Consider the following 20,507-nt stretch of genomic DNA (forward strand, 5'->3'; position numbering starts at 1 on the left):
CCCTACACAAAGTCAAACATTTCAAACTGGGTGGTTGGAGGGGGTCCGGAGGACGGGTCTGGATCAACAAAGCCAGCCTGCCAGGCGTTTCTTGGACAAAGCTTTTCCAGTTACCCCATCGCCGAAACACACAAACAGCTGTTCTGTGTGTCTAAGGCCAGCCGTGCGCTCTACATAACATGCCAGCGCACACACCGGGCAGAGGAGGTGCAATTTAGCCTCCCTCGCCCCACTATGGGGGATTTTTAAGATTTAGGGAAATATTCCAGAGAAATTAAGAAATATACCCGTAAAGCTTTGTGTCACCATAAACCATCTAAGTCATCATATTTAGTGAACAGAGCTAGATATTAGTACTGAGTTTTGACCTTTATAAGATGCGGTCTAATAAGACAGTAAAACTTTTTTCTGATTGTTGAACTGTTTGTGTCGGTGTTGGCAGGTCGAAGTTGTGAATCCTGACAACACTCCGGCACCAGGTGTTGCTGTTGTGGTTGAACCAGGCAGTGTGACTGGCATCACCGCAGAAAATGGCATCGCAAGGCTAACCATCAATACAGGAGGGAACCCACTACTACTGACGATCACTGTAAGTCTCTTAAAAATGCATACAGGCACCACAGGCCGCTTTTCAAATGTAAGCTTTGACCTGCAATCAATGAATAATCATTCTAAACATTTTTGATATTCATTTTTTAAGGTGAATTCAAGCAGAGCTATCAGCAGATGTTTTTGCTTCTTTATAGCTCATTGCTTTACTTCCGATTGTTTGCACATTTAATTTACAGTATGTGAAAGGTGAAGCTTATCTTAATCGTAGCCAGGATAAAGATGGAATAGGAAAGACTCAATATTTATTCAACCATATGTATGCTTATGTGTTTCTTTCATTTCAGGCAAAGACGAATGTTCCTCGTATTTCATCGGAAAGACAAGCATCAGCCACCATGACAGCTCTCCCATATATTACCCAAAGCAACAACTATATCCACATAAGTAAGAGACCAGGGGTGGGAATCGTTTTGTATACCACTATTTCATTTTGTATCTTTTGAATAACGGTTTTATTCTAAATTGATCCTCAATTCACTGCATAGAGGTGCTAATTTAGGAATAGACTCCAATCCGCCTTGCGCTTATTATGGCTGTTTGGCAAATTACGGAGTGAACGTAGAGTGAAGCGTGTATGAAATTTTGGATTTTTTATATTTGAGGAAATTATTCAAAGTTAAGATTTGCAAGACTTTGGATGGTATTGAGCCAAATACCTTTAGCCTGTTAAGCCCCATAGCCCCCGTCGGCGGGGGCAACGGGCTTTTTTTTCACGAAACTGTGTCTCAGGGCTTCTTAACATTTAATAAACTATGAATGTGTCATACTCACTTAAAGGGAAGAAACTCAGCTAACTGGCGATACGAACCATTTTCACCGAAACAAAACAGAAGTCTCACAAGAAGCGTCTAAATGAGTCCTGAGCGAAAAAATGCTTACGCACTTAGCACAGAACTCTAGGTATAAATAAATACTTTATTACTTATCGGATCTGCACAAAAAAGATATTAGCTAGCAATCTGGGATTGCACAGATTCTAGAGGTATAAGTACCATCACTGAGCGATCAGTTTTCGCGACATGGGAAGCAAACCCAGACAACACATAACGTAGCTTTAGGTAGCAAAAACGGGAGAAATGTCTTACCTGTTGCTGTTTCTGATCAAAAGTTGTGTTCAATGGCATTAAAACGAGAGAAACGTGTCTGAAGGTTAATCCAATGTGTCTGTGTCACTTTGAAATGATTACTGATAATCCATCATTCCATTCCATATTAGCTGCTATGATAGCTACCAGAGTGTATGACAGCTTCCTGTTTTGGGTATTCTGGCTACGCATCACTCTCACTCCTTATTTAGTAACGTGTAGGTGGATTTAGGAACTTCTCCTCGATTCTATTGGCTTAACAATTAAATAACGTGCTTTAACCACCAGGTGTCCCTTTATATCAGCTGTGCACGGTTATGGTGTAAATACAGCCTATCTACCAATTGGATCAAATATAAAAGTCAGCCGAATTAGTGTTGATACTGCAAGGAGACGTATTGTGTGAAAATAAATGTAAGATGTTGTTTAATTGCTGATATATTTATGATCCACGTCACGTATTCAGTTTTGGCGGCAGTTCTCCTGTTTGTCCAGAAGTCTTCTCATCAGGGCTCTATAAATAGAGAACTACGGCAGATATGTAATATTTAATGCAGCCGAACCGTGTATTACAATGCCGTTATGTGATGACCTTCAAAGAGAAAAGCAAGCACACTCGGAATAAAGAATTATTGTGTTTTTAAAAAACGTTTTCAGATTTCACATCAACAGGAAGTCCGGTTAACTAAAATAAAACCAAATCACCAGCATGCATTGCGGATAACCATCCAATCAGCGAGCTGAGGATCTTGCCTACGTCTGTTTCCGGTTTCGTTTAATGACCGATGTATTTTGTTATACACACATTCCTTCACATTTACATTTTAATGTGCATTAAAGTATTTCGTGAGGCCTTCTAACATGTTTTTAAATATAACTACGGTTGTAGTTGAATAGTTTGTAAATTAACATGAACCGAAGCTGTTGCTTGGCAACTCAATCGCACAACGTCACGTCCGTTAATTCCACATCCACACGCATGGATTAACATCGATTTAATACTTTAATGTAGCCTTTGTTTCTGCTAAAAGAGGTGTCGACCAGCTGGGGCAACAAGAAAATCGGCGTAATCGAGTGTGGCTATTAAAAAATAAATCATTACGTCGGGGTAGCATTTGCTTGGTATTTCCGGTTATTTATCCACTGGTTAACAATACCGTGTAGCTGTCACGTTTGAAGGGACGAAATCGTGACATCTTCACGTCTCCCAGCATGGTAAATCGTCACATGTTCACGTCTTGCCGTGATATCGGGTTGCATTCAACTGTAGTTTTCACTATAAGTAATGTTTTTTTTTTTTGGACGGACACTATAATTTACATTTTGTTACTATGTTCAATCTGAATTTACTTTAAAATAAAATAAATCTATATTGATTCTGACTTTTCTACATCCAACTCACAGGTTTAACATTACTTTGAGAAAAAAGATTATTAATTTGCCCCTTTTAAAAGTGAAGATAGAGTCATTCGTTCTGGGAATGTCATGTTCGAGCCTGAGACCTGAAAAACAAGCTCAGGGCTTAACAGGTTAAAATAATATGCCTGGAAAACATGCTCCTTTTATTATATTTTTCACTTTTATGCAACAAGTTAATATAGAACTCTCTTGCTCTAGAATTACTGTCCATCAGAAGCAATGTAAAATATCATTGTTGTATGGGGAGAAAATGTACTACAATGCTCTACTTTTGAAATACTTGAGATACTGCAATCACAACATGTCATGTTTGCAGGTGTGGATTCAGCTGATGTACGATTAGGAAATAACCTGAAAATCAGCCTCAACCTCGAAAGGCAGGAAAGTCATAACACTGACATCACATACCTGGTGAGAGATGTTTTAAATCTGTGCATGTGTGTTTATACTACCCTTTTTGTTGCGTCCATCAAGTTGTGTAGTGCAGTATACATGCTCATTAGTGCTGATATGTAAGTGTCCCTATAGATCATGAGCAGAGGTCAGCTGGTGCAAAAAGGCAGATACAACACAAGAGGTGAACGACTGATCTCCCTGATGGTTCTCATTACCAAAGACATGCTGCCATCGTTCCGCATCATAGCCTATTACCACACAAATGGGAATGAAGTGGTATCAGACTCTGTTTGGGTGGATGTAAAAGACTCCTGCATGGGCTCGGTGAGACACGCAATACAAAACACACACCAACTGATTTATTTATTACTGTATTCATCTGACATTTTTTAATGTAAGCAACTGGTGCAACAAATCCAAACTGTATGTGTAATTCATTGACCTCACCTTCACATTTAGCTGAAGCTAGAACCATTGAGATCCGCTCCATCCTATGAGCCTGGCATGATGTTTGGTCTGAAGGTTACAGGAGACCCAGGGGCCATGGTGGGACTGGTGGCAGTGGACAAAGGCGTCTATGTCCTTAACAACAAGCACCGCCTCACACAGAAAAAGGCAATTTATTTATATCATATTTTTCTTGCATTCATTGCATGAATACATTTCTAATGACATATCAGAACTTTAATGTGAGTTTCCAGATATGTCTACCTCTTGCCTTTAAGTCTAAGTCTATTTATTTGTGTGTGAATGACTTTCATATGCTCAGGTGTGGGACATTGTAGAGACGTACGACACAGGTTGCACACCAGGTGGAGGGAAGGACGGTATGAGTGTGTTCTTCGACGCTGGGCTGCTGTTTGAGTCCAAAACGGCTTCTGGGACTGCCTACAGACAAGGTGACACTACTTTACTCTCCCCTTCCCTGAACATAGTTCTAAAAAGTGAGCACATACACCTTTATTCATCACCATCAGTCAAGTGCTTCTTTAGAACTGAGCATATTGTGTTCAGTAGAAGAACTGCATCCTAAAGGGTATTTTTATGGCTTTTTATGGCTCCCATATCTGGGTATTTGTGTCTTTGGTTGAATTTGCCCTTTGAGGCATTTCCAAGTTTCCAAGAGCTGAATTGTCCTTATTATAAGGCGGTTTTAAAACACACCTTTAGCACTTATTCTAAAAAAGTTTATCATTTACATAAATCAGACGTTCAATATCACATGTTCTCACCCCTGTATGAGAAACTTCTGCAGCAATGGAGAGTCAGGACTCGGAGAGACACGAGGAGAGTTGGAGCTTTGATGGCAAACACTGGTGGTTTATTACAAGTATCAGCCGGAGAATTCACAAGACATGTCACGGGCCACGGTTTGACCACATGGTTGAGATGCCACAATCAATTCTGACGCGCCTCTCTCCTGCTAGACCTTTTAAATGGTTTACAGAGAGTAATCAACATATTGGGAGAGATAACGTAAACATCTGGAGACACTGAATCACTTGTCTGTGGTGCTTAGGCTCGAAGTCAGCATTCCCACAATCATAAACCATCTCGTGACCGAGAGTTGACCGGTCATAAACTGAGAAATATCAACATATGACTGCATTAGCACATTCCTTACAGGAGATAACAGAGCCAGGGTTGGTCATAAATGTCAACAGGCAAAAGGTTAAATATCTAGGAGTAAAGACAGAAATATTCCCTAACAACCCCCACACCCTGTTCACGTGTACCAGAGAAATCACCTCACTCTGATTTTAAAAGTTCCACATCAATTATACAATGCTAAAGGTAAGTTGAATATTGTTGAGTTCTGTAAAAGATTTTGTCTCTGTTGCTTTTTTTCCAGAATTGAAATGTCCGGCACCGAGCAGGAGGAAACGAGCCACCACATTCATGGATGTCAGAACCAGCTTACGTAAGAACCATAACTCTATACAAAACAATAGCCTAATTTCCTGTTATCTTCTGTCTGAAAAGTATTTCTTACAAGTTTATGTTCTCAATCCCTAGGTTCCCATTTAGAGTAAAATACATATCAAACCATGGTATGGTTTAGGTTGCGCCTATCTTTTGGTTGTCAAGTAGCTAGTATGCATTTTCCTTTGGTTTGATATTATCCAATTTCGGTTGACCATATGTTTTTGTTTTGAACTCTTTGTAAAAGTCTATTTTAAATCCATGAGTCCCTGTTCTAATTAACAGATGGCAACTGCCAACATGCCAGACCTTAGCTTTAAAGTTGTAGTTAACAAACTGATGGCCGAAATAATGGTAAATACATATATTTCTTATATACAGTCTATGCTTCCATCACACAGTTCATGTTAATCAGATACATCAATGTGTCCACCTCCTCCACTTCAGGAGGGACGGTTCAGGTAGAGTCGCACGAGAAGCCCCCTTTGTAGATGTGGAGAGCAATGGATGGTGGTGTGGAGCTCAAGCTTGAGTCTAGGTCTAGTGACAGCGGTGGATGAAGGCTTGAAACAGGGAGTACAGACAACAACTGGGAGGGGTCATGCTGTGCTGCAGGTCAATAGCACAGTTATATGGGTGGAGGAGGAGAGCTTGCCTTGACTCAACTGAAGACTTCTTTGAAGTCATCTAGGCTAGCGGGGTAAAGATGAGATAGGAAGGTCAGGGGCCGGCAGGATAGGCAACAAGGAAGCAGTCTGGAATAGTTTTGGAAAGTCCAGCATCAGTAGCATAGGACAATTTGTCAATGAGTTACTGAGCAAAAGAGGCTTTTATGCTGGCTTGAATAAGATGTGAGGTGGAGATGAGTGAAGTTACCATGGTGCAGATGGCAGGGAGAGAAGCAGACTGTGGCAGTGCAGGCTCTCCACATGTTTGTAGATGGTGTGGTTTCAGATTATTCTTCCATGCCATGCTAGAGTATGTATTGTGAAAGTCAAAAGGGAAAGCCATTTTTACTTTATTTTTCATTTAGTTAATAGTCAATGTGTTCCTTCATACTGCATATTGTTCCTTGAAAGAAAACAATGTTTTGTTTCAAGTTAACCCTTCCTGCACAAATCTTTATCTCTCCGTCTCTTCTTCAAAACCCTTTTCTTTATAGTGAGTAACTATAAAGAAAAACTGCAACGGGACTGTTGTTTGGATGGCATGAGGGACACCCTCCTCTCTTACACCTGTGAAAGGCGTGTAGAGTACATTGTTGATGGTGAAGCCTGTGCAGCAGCCTTCCTGCACTGCTGCAAGGACATGGAAAACCAGCGAGCTGACAGCAAGGTGGAGAGCCTTCAACTGGCTCGCAGTAAGAGACCGGGATAAGGGATGGGCTGAAGCCCTGGGTGATCATTTGTTGCCATAGTAGTAGTAACAAACCATTCTGAATGAAAATATGTTTGACACTCTAGGTGAGGAGGATGACGACAGTTACGCTGACAGCAATGAAATGACTTCTCGCACCAAGTTCCCTGAAAGTTGGCTGTGGTCAGATATCACACTTCCTAATTGCACTGGACGAGACGAATGGTAAGTCAACCGACATACACACACAAAACACACTAACTTCAATAGTGACGCCTACACTTACCTCCCAAAGATGTAACACTGTTCTTTGTTTTCAGTGAAACCACATCAATGACTAAAAATGTTCCACTGCAAGACTCAATCACCACCTGGCAGTTCACTGGCATTAGTCTGTCAACTACTCACGGTGAGGATTCAGTGACTGAAAGCTGTTTCGTTTAGGAATCTAAACTTGAACTTGTTTTATCCCTTAAATCTTCTCTCTCTCTTTCTCTTTGTAATCCCTTTTTATTGTCCCTCTCATCTTAAAGGAATCTGTGTTGGTGATTCGTTAGAGGTGATTGTCCAGAAGGAATTCTTCATTGATCTCAGGCTGCCATACTCTGCTGTCCGGGGAGAGCAGCTGGAAGTTAAGGCAATCCTGCACAACTACAGAGACAATCCTCGAACTGTAAGTCTGTGTTAAATACAGTATAAGAGGCAAGAGAACATTTTAGACTAAAGGGCAAAATCAACAGCAAATATTCAACTGACATACTGTATCAATAAAGAGAGTGAATAACCTTCCTACTCTAGACTTTTCATACCTGCTCACATAGTGGTTGGCCTGCGACTATCGTTTTTCCAACCCAGTTTAGATTTAATTTATAGGCCTACCTGCGTGATAAAAAGCATGACGTAGCTCTGAACAAATGCGTCATGGATGTTGTGAGACTGACCGTTGCGTGGCCCGACAAAGCAAGGAGGCAGAGAGTTCAAATATAACCCGGTGTGGGCATTTATTTCTCATGTGCACATAGTCACTAGCCTCAATATGACTGTATTCCCTGAACACAGTCAGCAGCCACAAGGATCTCACACACACTACCTGTCCACTGACAGGGAAAACAGAGCCTAAATACACACACTAATCAATCAACAAGACACAGGTGAGGGGGGAGGAGACAACGCAGGGCCCCAGGTGAACACAATCAACAACACTGAAGCTACACAACCCGTAACGGAGGCCGAGATCTATGGGCCCAGAGATCACCTCCGTGACAGATGTAAAAATAGAATATTGAGGTCCCCATCCAATCAATGCTCTAGTAATAAAAGCTTGGAAAAAAACTATAGGGCCGCTTAATCTGATCAATTCAGTGTTTATGAGAACACCAAGAAGTATTCAAAAATAGCTATTTCTATCTACTTTGAAAAGGACGCTGTCGTGGCTTCCTTCCTTGTCTTTCCACTAAGCCACTAGACGCCTTAAACAGACAGTTCTAACTCGTTTCTTTCCTTTAAATTACTCACAGTTTGAAGAGTTGCTCGGCCTCCGATGGTTTAGAAGTGTTTGCTCAAAATAACATAACAAACTTTTGCACATGCAACAAAGAAAATAGGTCTTTACAATATTCAAAAGAAATGGGCAAAACTCAAATAAAATAACAAACAACTTAGGTATTCTTTCTCTCTTGATAATACTTATAACTTCATAACTTAAAGAGTACTTGTACAATTTGTATGTACGTGTACGAGTATGGTTCAAAACTGTTCCTCGACGGCGTCTCTCAACAGGTTGCCCATCACTGTGGCTTTAGCCCAGGCGCCGTGGGAATTGTAGTCCTTTAAAGTGCGTTGACTACAGACGTCACAATTAGGTGGCCTTTCTTATAAAATCTAAATACTGGCTCTAACAGACGCTCTATGTAGCGACTGTAGCTATCAATTCCATATTTCGTGGGATGAAAATGCCACAGGTGACGCTCTGATGCTACATTAATGCTAGTGGGCACCATGTCTGAACTGGGATGGAAAAACGATAGATGCCTCAGCAGCGGGAAACCTTACTGCATTATCAACAGTGTGCCTTTTATTATTAAGATCAGATTGATCCTGTAAAAAACACTGGATATCATCAAATGTGAATTAAAATCAGGAAAGCATTATCGATGGATGAGCTAAAATAAAACTGATGTAATCCTATTGTGTCCTCAATAATAGTCTTTATCTTTGAGCAACTTCACGATCTCCAGTCCATCTTTGTCCTGTTCTCAAGGTGCGGGTTGATCTGATTGAGGAGGATAATGTGTGCAGTTCGGCTTCAAAGCGTGGAAAGTATCGCCAGGAGGTCCGAATTGGGGCTCAAACTACCCGATCTGTGCCCTTCATCATCATTCCCATGAAAGAAGGAGAATTCCACATTGAGGTCAAAGCTGCTGTTAAAGGTTCATCGATTAATGATGGAATTATGAAGATGCTGCGGGTGGTGGTAAGAAAAAGACTCCATGTCGTGTTTTTTCTTACACCATGTGGAATTGTTCTCTTATTGCAATAAAATGTTCAAGCTGCCATCAAAAAGTACTCATCCGAGGTCTGTAGCATTATGGATGTAATATTCTTGTTACTACTTTTAGTTTCAAGCAACACAGCTTGGAGCCAAGACCAAGTCGTTTTTATCTTTTAAAGACCTAGAAAGGGTTATTAACGCCTTTGTTACCTCGAGACTGGATCACTGCATCGCTCTGTATGTGGGTATGGATCAGGCGTCAATCAGACGCCTGCAGCTAGTTCAGAACGCAGCAGCTGCACGTCTTCTCACTGGCCACAAAAGCGTGGCCACATCACCCCAATTCTGGCCTCACTGCACTGGCTTCGAGTTCGGTTCAGAATTGATTTTAAACGTATTTTATTTGTTTTCAAAGCCCTAAATGGGCTGACTCCGGCCTATATAGCCGAACTCCTCCATCGCCACACCCCAGCCAGAGCCTTAAGGTCGGCTGACCAGCTGCTGCTGATAGTGCCCAAGACCAGGCTCAAAACCCGAGGGCACTGAGCCTTCGCAGCAGCTGGCACCAGGCTCTGGAACACTCTGCCCCTCCATGTGAGGTCGGCCCAGACCCTGGGGGTTTTTAAATCCACACTTAAAACACACTTCTTCTCCCTGGCCTTCTAGTCAGAGCGGAGCACGACTCCTGACTTTTCCCTGTGTGTGATTTTTTATTTTTGCTGTTGTATTTGTTGTAAAGTGTTTTTATTGTAAAGTGTTTTTATTGTAAAGTGTATTTATTGTAAAGTGTTTTTATTGTATGTACAGCACTTTGGCTCGACCACATTTTTTTTTTTTAAATGTGGTAGATAAATAAAATTTGATTTGAAAGCTACAGTTACAGGTATGAGAGATATAGTCTGGTAAAGTCAGTTTCGTAAACTGTCATGTTTATGAAATGCATCTTATTGATATATAAAAACCTTATTTAAATTTGGACCATACTTCACTTTGATAAACAACAGCAAACAAAGATTAGTCAAAAAGTTAAGCCAATAATTGTAATTTCTAATGTTTGTCCTAACTGTTGTTTTTCCAGCCTCAAGGTGTACTAGTAAAAGATCCTAAGATTATAATTCTAGACCCCTCTAATAAAGGTGTAGGTGAGTTGCCTTGATGAAGGACATAGCTGCATTTTACAGTATAGTGGTTTATCAACGTTATGTTTTTATCTGTTGCTAATTGATGCTGCAACTTGCTGCTGTTTCTCCCTTTAGATGGTGAACAAGTAGTAATTATCAACAGTGGAATTGCCAAAAAAGATTTGGTTCCAAACGCACCAACAAGCACACAGATCTCTGTGACAGGTGGGACATGATGCCATGTCAGTGCATGTACAATGGAAACTATTCATACAATTGGTATAAATTGTTATTGTTCTTATTGGAAATATCTACCTCACTGGTCGTTGGGGAACTTTGTTGTTTGCTTAGAGGTTTCTTCTTGTTGATTCATAACGTGTTGTGTTTATTTTCTGTCTGTCTGTGTTCATTCAGGGAGAGAACAAATGTCTGCCCTCGTGGAGAACGCTGTTAGCGGGAACTCTATGGGTACTCTAATCAAACAGCCCGGTGGCTGTGGAGAGCAGAACATGATCGGCATGACCCTACCTCTCATTGCAGCCACATATTTGGACAAAACCAACCAGTGGGAAGCTGTGGGCATTGAGAAACGTAATGAAGCCCTCCAACACATCAAGACTGGTAGGCTCACTGATGTATTTTTAGTACAGATAGCAGAATCTTATTAATGCCACTGTGATTTTAAATTGTCTGACATTGTAGAAGAGGTTTGAAAAAGAAAATCAATCCACACCACCCCTGTCCAGCCCTCATTTGGGTTTCCCTTTTTAAAACAAAAGCCTATGCCAGCAGAATCATTTGAAAGAAGCTCTAAGGACTGAAAAAGATTCAGGACTCCTTAAACTGGCTTCTAATCAATAAGATTAGGTAGAGCAATGATATTCACTTTTTAAAACGGTTGTATGTATATGTTTGTGTACAGGCTACAACACACAGCTTAACTACCGGAAAACAGATGGGTCTTTTGCTGTGTTTCCAAATCACCCAAGTAGCTCCTGGTGAGGCATTCAAACATCCTTGAACTCACACAATGATGTATGTCACGTATGAAACTATTACACCTTCTTCTCTCCTCTAAGGTTGACAGCCTATGTTGCCAAGGTGTTTGCCATGGCACACAATCTGGTGGCAGTGCAAAGTGCACACATCTGTGAGGCCATCACGTTTCTGATTCTCAACGCACAGCAACCTGATGGCTTATTTAGAGAAGTTGGAAAGGTGTTCCATGGAGAGATGATGGTGCGTTCACTGGTTTCATAGAAATCTGTTTTTCATCTATGTGCTACAAAAATTGCTAATCTGTTTGAAAACAATAACGTGTGTGTGTGTGTGTGTGTGTGTGTGTGTGTGTGTGTGTGTGTGTGTGTGTGTGTGTGTGTGTGTGTGTGTGTGTGTGTGTGTGTGTGTGGTGTGTGTGTGTGTGTGTGTGTGTGTGTGTGTGTGTGTGTGTGTGTGTGTGTGTGTGTGTGTGTGTGTGTGTGTGTGTGTGTGTGTGTGTGTGTGTGTGTGTGTGTGTGTGTGTGTGTAGGGTGATGTGCGTGGCTCAGATTCAGATGCCTCCATGACGGCCTTCTGCCTCATTGCTATGCAGGAGTCACGAACGCTATGTGCTGCCAGTATTAGTGTGAGTACTTTACCTCCACACAATGTTTTCTCTTTTTCCCTCATCTGTTTCATTTATTTATTTACCGTCTATCCAACATGCTCCGGGTCCATAAAGTGAAGCCAATCCGGATGTGCCTTTAAGCTGCATCTAATATCCAGCAGGGGGCGACTCCACTGGTGGCAGAATCAAGTCAGATTGTATAGAAGTCTAAGAGAAGATAAACCAACTAATTTTCCAAATTAGTTTATGGTCACAATCGCTAGATTTGAGTCTTCTTTATTGAAGCATGATGTTCATTTGATAAATGATGGTCCTATTTAGAGTAAATAGACTATTAATCAGTGTATATGCTTTATGGTGTGGCCACCATGAGATTGAATAGTAGCTAAAATAGCGTTATCCGGTTGGGATGTTGTCCATGTTTTAGTTTTCGACTCTCTAATAGTCTGTTTTTAGTTCAAGAAAGACATTTTTTTCTTTACGTTGCCTAAAAATGTCTATCTGACTGTTCTCGCCTTATTCTCTTTCCTCCCTTACTTTTTGTACAGAGTCTACCCCGCAGTATAGACAAAGCGGTGGCCTATCTGGAAAGGCGTCTGCCCAGCCTAACCAACCCATATGCTGTTGCCATGACATCATATGCCATGGCCAATGAAAACAAAATGAACCGCGAGATCCTCTACAAGTTTGCTTCCCCAGGTGCTGTTACTATTCTTAAACTATTATTTGGAAACATAGTCTATGTTTTGGTGATTAGATTCAAAACGATTTCTCATCCACAACTACTAAGAGCCGGACCAACACATTGGTATTATGGGATGATTTTTGCTCAGTACAGAAATGTCAAATGTTTGAACTAATTTAGAAACAGTCTCTAATGGACATAAATAGTCTTCCAGCCATACGATGTCCTGTAACAAATACTGTTAACACTTTTTGAATAACAGATATATGGGGATTTGTTAAAATTCTTAAGAGCGAGCACATTTTAATATTTCCTAATGTATTTTATTTATACATTATTTTCTAAGATGAAATATCCTGGATTTATAAGTAAATAGATTGATGTATAGAAAAGTAATGGGAAGATATTTCTTTGTCGTCATTAGAGTTGAACCACTGGTCGACACCTAAGGGAGGTATCTACACACTGGAGGCTACGGCGTACGCTCTTCTCGCTCTGGTCAAGGCCAAGGTGAGCATGTCGCATTTATGTGTGTTCCTTTCATGCTACAGACAACATTCAATTTAGTCCTTATCCATGCCACCTTAATATAAAGGTTTGTATTCAATTGTCAATGAAATGTGTCAGTCAGTAATGTCACAGCCTTAAAATATAAGTGAAATGTTACCCTTTTAAGTATCCAATATTTTAAAGGTGGGGTAGGTAATGTTGGAGAAACCAGCTCGAGTATTACAATTATTAAGTAACCAATTTGATTGTCTTTTTTTATATTTGTATGTTTTTTTTATAATTCTAATGAACAGTGAATGACAGAAAAGTTCAACCATGTACCTTCCTTCTGTGAATAAAGGCTTTTGAAGATGCCAGACCTGTTGTGAGATGGTTCAACAAACAGCAGAAAGTTGGCGGAGGCTATGGATCGACTCAGGTAAGAAGAGACTCCTCTCTCCATCTTGATCCCTCCATCCTGTTTTAGATTATCATTTATTTTGTTCTGATTCATTTCCCCCCACCTCCCTCTCTTAAGGCCACCATTATGGTGTACCAGGCAATATCAGAGTACTGGTCCAGTGCTAAAGAACCAGAGTACAATCTGAACGTGGATATTTTGTTGCCGGGCAGGTTAACGCCTGAGAAGTACAACTTCAACAGGGATAACCACTATGCCACAAGGACATCTAAAGTAAGCACAGACACACACTCACAAACAGTGGCTCATTAAGGTGGCATATGTTTGTCTCAACACAGTTTGTGTGAACAGATTGAAATCATGCATGTGTATAGTGTGGGTAGTCTCCTGGACTACAAACACATCTGTAAACTCTCAACAAATAAATTGAACAATAAAAGTGATTTGAAAATAGAGAAAAAAACTAATTTCAGTTTTACTAAAAATACTAAAGAAGCACATTTGAAAACCTATATTCTTAACATATTTAACTTTTGAACTGAATTTAGTTTTATTTATGAATTCTAGAGTCCCTTGAGGATCTCAATTCTTCCATGGAGATTTGCCAGATTAATCAGATATTTTTGAAAAAGTTGTAAATGTACAGATTGCATATTTACACACTGATCATTGATTTCATCACACAAATAATAAATACTTTAATATCTGCTTATCCCTGACTGCTTGTGTTTGTGTTCATATTTAAACTCTGACAGATCAATGAAATAAACCAGAATGTGACAGTGACTGCCAGGGGTTCAGGAGAAGCAACAGTGACAGTGAGTACAATATATTTGTATATGTTATACTCTGAGTTTAAATAACAGTTAATAACTGATCCGTCCTTTTTTTATTAAGATTTTACCTAATACCCTTTTAACCTTGTGAGGACTCATATCAAATATTACACCTTCTCTGTGACAGATGGTGTCGCTGTACTACGCTCTGCCTGAACAAAAGGAAAGTGATTGTCAGAAGTTTAACCTGTCAGTGCAGCTCATCCCAGGTGATTTAGTGCCTTCTGTCTCTTCTTCGGTTGTTGTACCTTACTCTTGAGAAACAAATGAACTAAATATGAATATAATATTTCACTCCTGCAGAAAAATTTTATGAGAACGAGAAGATCTACAAGCTGAGGATAGAAGTGTTGTAAGTACAACCAAGGCAACACACTGCCACATGGCTTTATTCATAACATTTTCTAACCAGCTATTTACAATATTATTATATTTCACAATCTGTATTAAATATTCTGCTTCTGTTCATTACCCTTTTCACTATGTTCTTAACACTTTCATTTCCTTCAATCTATTCTGTGTACAGGTATAAGGACAAGGAAAGAGATGCAGCAATGTCAATTTTGGATATTGGCTTGCTAACCGGCTTCACCGCTAACACAAAGGACTTGGACTCAGTAAGAACTCATACACAGTAACCCACAACAAATGCACTGTCACGGTTCCTGTTAAGAGAGAAAAGTGTGTGTGTGTGTGTGTGTGTGTGTGTGTGTGTGTGTGTGTGTGTGTGTGTGTGTGGGTGTGTGTGTGTGTGTGTGTGTGTGTGTGTGTGTGTGTGTGTGTGTGTGTGTGTGTGTGTGTGTGTGTGTGTGTGTGTGTGTGTGTGTGTGTGTGTGTGTGTGTGTGTGTGTGTGTGTGTGTGTGTGTGTGTGTGTGTGTGTGTGTGTGTGTGTGTGTGTGTGTGTGTGTGTGTGTGTGTGTGTGTGTGTGTGTAGTTGTCCACAGGACATGGGCGCACCATTGCAAAATATGAGATGAACAAAGTCCTGTCAGAAAGAGGCTCACTCATCCTCTACCTGGACAAGGTAAGATGTCGCTGTTTCCTTCCTCCATACTTTTCCTCTCTGCCTTGCTCTTTGTGTTTGTATCTCTATCTCACCTTTATCTACAGGTTTCTCACACACAACCAGAAGAAATCATTTTTAGGGTTCATCAGACAATGAAAGTGGGCGTCTTACAACCAGCGGCTGTATCTGTCTATGAATACTATGAGCGTGAGTCTTAGAGAAACCTCCATGTCTTTAGTTCCCAATAGATGTCAGAGAATATAACACTGTCTAAAAGCAGGCATTATTATTTGTTGAAGTATTTAATATATATTTTATAAAGTACCGGAAGAACCTGTTTCAATATCTTTCTCTTCTATTGCAGAAACACATTGTGTGCAGTTCTACCATCCAGAGAGGAAAGGTGGACAGCTACTGCGGCTCTGCAGAGGTGATGAGTGCACATGTGCTGAAGGTAAACAGGTCAAAGCAACCTTACCCATCAATTCTAAACTTGTATTTGTTCCATTTTTTATTCTAAATAACACAACACTTAAATTGTGCTTTGTAGAGGTAGACTGCAGGTCTGAGGTCTGTAAACTGCAGCAGTGTATCACCATACTTTGAAAACAAAGACTCAGAAGCTATACAGCAATGCTAGTAGCTGAGAGTCGTACCTATGGACAGCAGCACTAAATGCTATTCCCCAATCATAGTTGTTGAGATATTTCAGTGTTGACCCAAGTGTTGGAGCCACTAAACGACAGACAGACGTTGTCCCCATGAAAGCCACACTGCAAGCATCGAATCATAATGATATCACCAGGAATTGTCTCTCAGATTTACAACATAAATCATGGAGTTGTACTCCTTATGAGGAAAGCACTTAGTTTCACATCTGGTAAAGGAGAATGCTGTAGAATTGAGTTTGCAGTAAATCACCAGATTGAAACATAAGCACCTGAAGTCTAAAAGAAACCTCACTAATAATCTAAATGGTGACGTAAATACAGCTGCCTTCATCCATGCTCATGTACTACTATAAACATTTGATCGGATGTGTTATAACTTTATGCTAATTGTGTATTTCCAGAGAACTGCAGTATGCAGAAGAAGGAGAAAATCAGCAATGATCAGCGCAAAGATAAGGCTTGTGAGAGTACACCAACCAGCAAAATAGATTTTGGTAAGAGAGCATAAATGGATTGAATTTACTCAATATAGTACTTTTATACACCAAACATGCATTTGTTTGATTGTGTGTGTCTAAGAGGTTGGGAGAAGAAGTGAGCAATGAAACAGATGAGCTAACAATCTACAATGTGTCTGTCCTCAGTGTACAAAATGAAACTGGAAGTGTTTGAAGGTGGTTTGTCCACAGACATTTACACAATGCATGTTCTGGCTGTCATCAAAGAAGGTGGGTATCTATTAACTGCCTAAAATGGAGTAGCCCCTGATGTTTCTAGGGTGCCGTAAAGGGTTAGGTGACTTAGCAGTGGGTTTACCTCCTTTTACATTTTGTGTGCACATTTAAACTCAGTCAGACAATAACATACAACTTTTAAAATGTTGGTGAATGCATTTATGTCAGGCAGTTAGATGTCAACACCGGTCATTTTCATGTTTCTAGGCAAAATAAGATGTTCGACTTGTTTCATGTATTAGTGCAGCTAGCAGCTTGTTGGCTGGATAATTATTATACAGTCGTGAGTGGGATACATTGAAAGGGGCCCTATTATGCTCACTTTTATGATTCATATTTATATTTTGGGGCTCTACTGCGACATGTTTACATGCTTTAATGTCAAAAAAGTGCTTTTTTTAATATTCTCACTGCCTGAGCTGCTGCACCTCTTTTCACCCTCTGTCTGAAACCAGAGCCCAGTCTGCTCTGATTAGTTAGCTGGCCGGCTCTGTTGTGATTGGTCAACCACTTGGAGTTGTCCCGCCCCTTAGCCTCTCATGTAAGACGTGTTGGGGGCTAGACAATAGAAGCGCAAGTGTTATATGTAGTGATGTCACTATGTCGCAGTAAACAAGCCGTCCAATAGAAGAGTTTCGAGCAGGGGGTGGGAGTGTGTGTCTGAAACTCCCTCTGGAGGGAACACGGGGATTTCAGCCTTTGCAGACCATTTACATGCACAACAACCCATACAACTGCAGGAGAGGGAAACCCCAAAAAGCAGAATACAGCCCCTTTCACTTTTGGACAGAAGGCAAATAAGTGCGTTTCCAGAAACGTGTGTTCCTTTCAGAATGATTCCACTGGAAATATGTAATAATAAAGTGCTTTTGTTTTATGATGAATGATTAGCTATCCATTTGATCCTCACCTTTTCTTTGTTCTCCTCATTTTAAACAACAGGAACGTTTGATGTGGGTCCCCTGAATAACCTTCGCACATTCCTCAGTTATCCGCACTGCAGGGAGTCTTTAGATTTGGTTGTTGGCAATACGTACCTTATCATGGGAACATCAGATGATATTCGCAGAGATGAGGCACATCAAACGTAAGTTAGATCTTTCTGTTTCACCGCTTTTTATACTAAATCAAGTCAATATTTGTTGTACTCATTTACTGTTGCCATTGATCAAGTAATAAAGTATCCAGAAGGAGGAAGGAGGCTTTCTTATGTTATGTTTGAATGTTACAGATAGCTGTTCACATGATGAAGACCTAACGTGTTTTTCACTCTGCTCTCCTTAGGTATCAGTATGTACTTGGAGAAAGTACCTGGATCGAGTACTGGCCCACAGAAGCTGAGTGTAAAGCTGATGAACAACCTACCTGTTTGGGCATGGAGAAGATGACCGACCATGCCCTTGTATGTCAGCATTAGTGAAACTCAAGAAAATTAATTGTTTTTGGAATTGTTTATATTTGGACATTATTCCCATCTTGTACGACTTTCACTGCTATAAGATGTATGGGCTTACAATGTTGCAGTGTATTGATTACAATTAAATGATCTCAATCTCATTTTCTGTATCTTATATTCATATTCACTTTTAGTTAATGTAGAAAATTAGACAAATATGTAACTCTTGTGTTGGTTATAGTAAACGTTGATGAGTTCTTACCATTTAAACTGATAAATGATATTTTTTTTAAGTCTTTAAAGGTGGGGTAGGTAAAGTTGGAGAAACCAGCTCGAGTGCGCTAGAATTTGAAAATACACAGTCGGAAAAAATCTGCCCCTTCCTTACAGAGCCCCTCCTCCAACACACATGAACGCGCACATGACCAATGAGGGCACGAGATCAGTTTGTGCCCAGATGGAAGGCTGACAGGCAGGTAGGCCATCCAGTTACTTTAGCCGGCTCAGATGATTGGTCGTGCTTTTTACAGCGCCACGGCTTCCACTGATGAAATGTTGTTATAGAGCCAGGTGTGGTGATGTTGGTCCCCATAAATGCCATTTATTTGTAGTAGGACCTTTTTTAAACTGATCCGGGATATTCACAGACTCATGAAACTTTACTAAAACACACTACAGATTGAGGGCTTTCAGAGGCGTATTACTTCCCTTAGTGTAATGTCAATATAGTGCTTTTTGAGCAGTAAAAAAACACATTTCTTGAAGGAAACTCCACATTTTAGAAGTGTTTGAAGCCATACACAATATGATGTTTCCTTTAGGTTCTTGTTATTTTGTGAAGGGAATTTAAAGAGCAACTTGCAGGTTAGAGACACCAGTGAATAAATGTGTAGGAAAATGATGAATACACTAGATTTTCAAAAAATATATACAGAAATATACACCACAGTGACATCTGGCGTCGTTTTTGTAAGACATTTTTACTTCCACATAAAAAAAGCCTCCCCACGTGACCTCCCGCGTGTGACGTAACATGGGGGAGAGAGGCCGGTCTAACGTATGAATAAACATGGATCACAATGCTAGTTTTGACACAGAAGAGGTTGAAAATATATATTCGAATGCATATGATTATAATTATGAGCCTGCTAGGCGTCCAAGAGACCAGGAGCAGCCAAGGATTAGAAGAAATAACGGCCATCGGAGAGAAATGGAGCTGTGGTGTGAGGAGAACCAGTGGAGAACAGGGCAGCTGTCTTGGTGAGTGACCGGCGTTAGCTACAGTTAATGTTAGCTAATGTCAGTCACATCACAACATTGTAAAGTTAGCTATCATATACAGGGTCGGCTCTAGAACAAATCGAATGGGGGGGCAATCATTTACCAAGGGGGGGCACACACTGCCGTCAACAACCAACACACAAACACCAACGCAACTTCAATTTAAAAAAACATGCTGTAAAGTCTATTGTCTTTCACACACATTGCAGGGGTGTAGTGCTATTGTATAGTGCACCTATGACTTGTGCATACATGCACGGTTGTGGCACGACCACCAAAACAGAAACATATAAGGACAGAGGGTGTCGTTTTCTCATACTGATATTCTGCACAAACTGTGCTGTTGTATTTGTTGTAAAGTGTCTTTACTGTAGGTTATTTTTTATTATATGTACAGCACTTTGGCTCGACCAAAAATCGTTGAAAAATTTGCTATATAAATAAAACTTGATTTGATTTGATATGGACATAGGCCACCATATAAAAGTGTGCAAATGTATTTAGTATCCTATCCATGTGAACATGTTTTAGGTGGGAGTGGACCTAACCTCTAGGAGGGTCTGGGGGCATGCTCCCCCGGGAAGATTATTTTTAAAATATTGAAGTTAAAAGCATCAATCTGGTGCACTTTGAGAGCAAAATGAACAGATCTATGGATAGCCTACTTCTCTCAGCATCCATATGAAACAGAACTGTACACAGATTTACTTTTTCTTTATGGATATTTTACTAATCATTCCCCTTTTAAACTGTATTCTTGTGTTACTGTCCAATAGTATTTCATACCCGTTTTTCATGTATTCTCTCTTTAACAACTATAATGATCATATAAAGGTATTCCTCGAAAATACTTACATAAATGGTGACCAAACCGTTTGAGACCCACTGAGATAACTTAACCTACACTAAAGTGAACTATCTAAACACTGAGAGAGTCCTTACCTCACTGAGCTGACGTTATAAGATCCTCTCAGTCTG

At 40.2% G+C, this 20,507-nt stretch overlaps 1 protein-coding gene across 1 annotated transcript; it reads left to right on the plus strand.

Annotated features, from left to right (window-relative positions):
- The first annotated feature begins 442 nt into the window (after positions 1–442).
- Positions 443–18,409, plus strand: LOC117555669 (complement C3-like). The gene is made up of 33 exons (XM_034230614.1): positions 443–589; positions 897–996; positions 3,433–3,527; positions 3,645–3,836; positions 3,972–4,127; positions 4,282–4,411; positions 5,365–5,433; positions 6,598–6,795; positions 6,899–7,016; positions 7,112–7,200; positions 7,325–7,464; positions 9,052–9,264; positions 10,361–10,424; positions 10,539–10,628; positions 10,818–11,024; positions 11,326–11,401; positions 11,483–11,642; positions 11,932–12,027; positions 12,558–12,708; positions 13,119–13,204; positions 13,545–13,622; positions 13,722–13,877; positions 14,360–14,422; positions 14,568–14,649; positions 14,744–14,792; positions 14,967–15,057; positions 15,376–15,465; positions 15,552–15,654; positions 15,812–15,901; positions 16,520–16,612; positions 16,763–16,846; positions 17,795–17,939; positions 18,137–18,409. Exons 2-33 carry the CDS (start codon positions 948–950, stop codon positions 18,267–18,269), a joined length of 3,636 nt encoding a protein of 1,211 aa, XP_034086505.1. The 5' UTR covers positions 443–589; positions 897–947; the 3' UTR covers positions 18,270–18,409.
- The last annotated feature ends 2,098 nt before the right edge of the window (positions 18,410–20,507 follow it).

Source organism: Gymnodraco acuticeps, unplaced genomic scaffold (genome assembly GCF_902827175.1).
Source record: "Gymnodraco acuticeps unplaced genomic scaffold, fGymAcu1.1, whole genome shotgun sequence".
Classification (NCBI taxonomy): Eukaryota; Metazoa; Chordata; class Actinopteri; order Perciformes; family Bathydraconidae; genus Gymnodraco; species Gymnodraco acuticeps.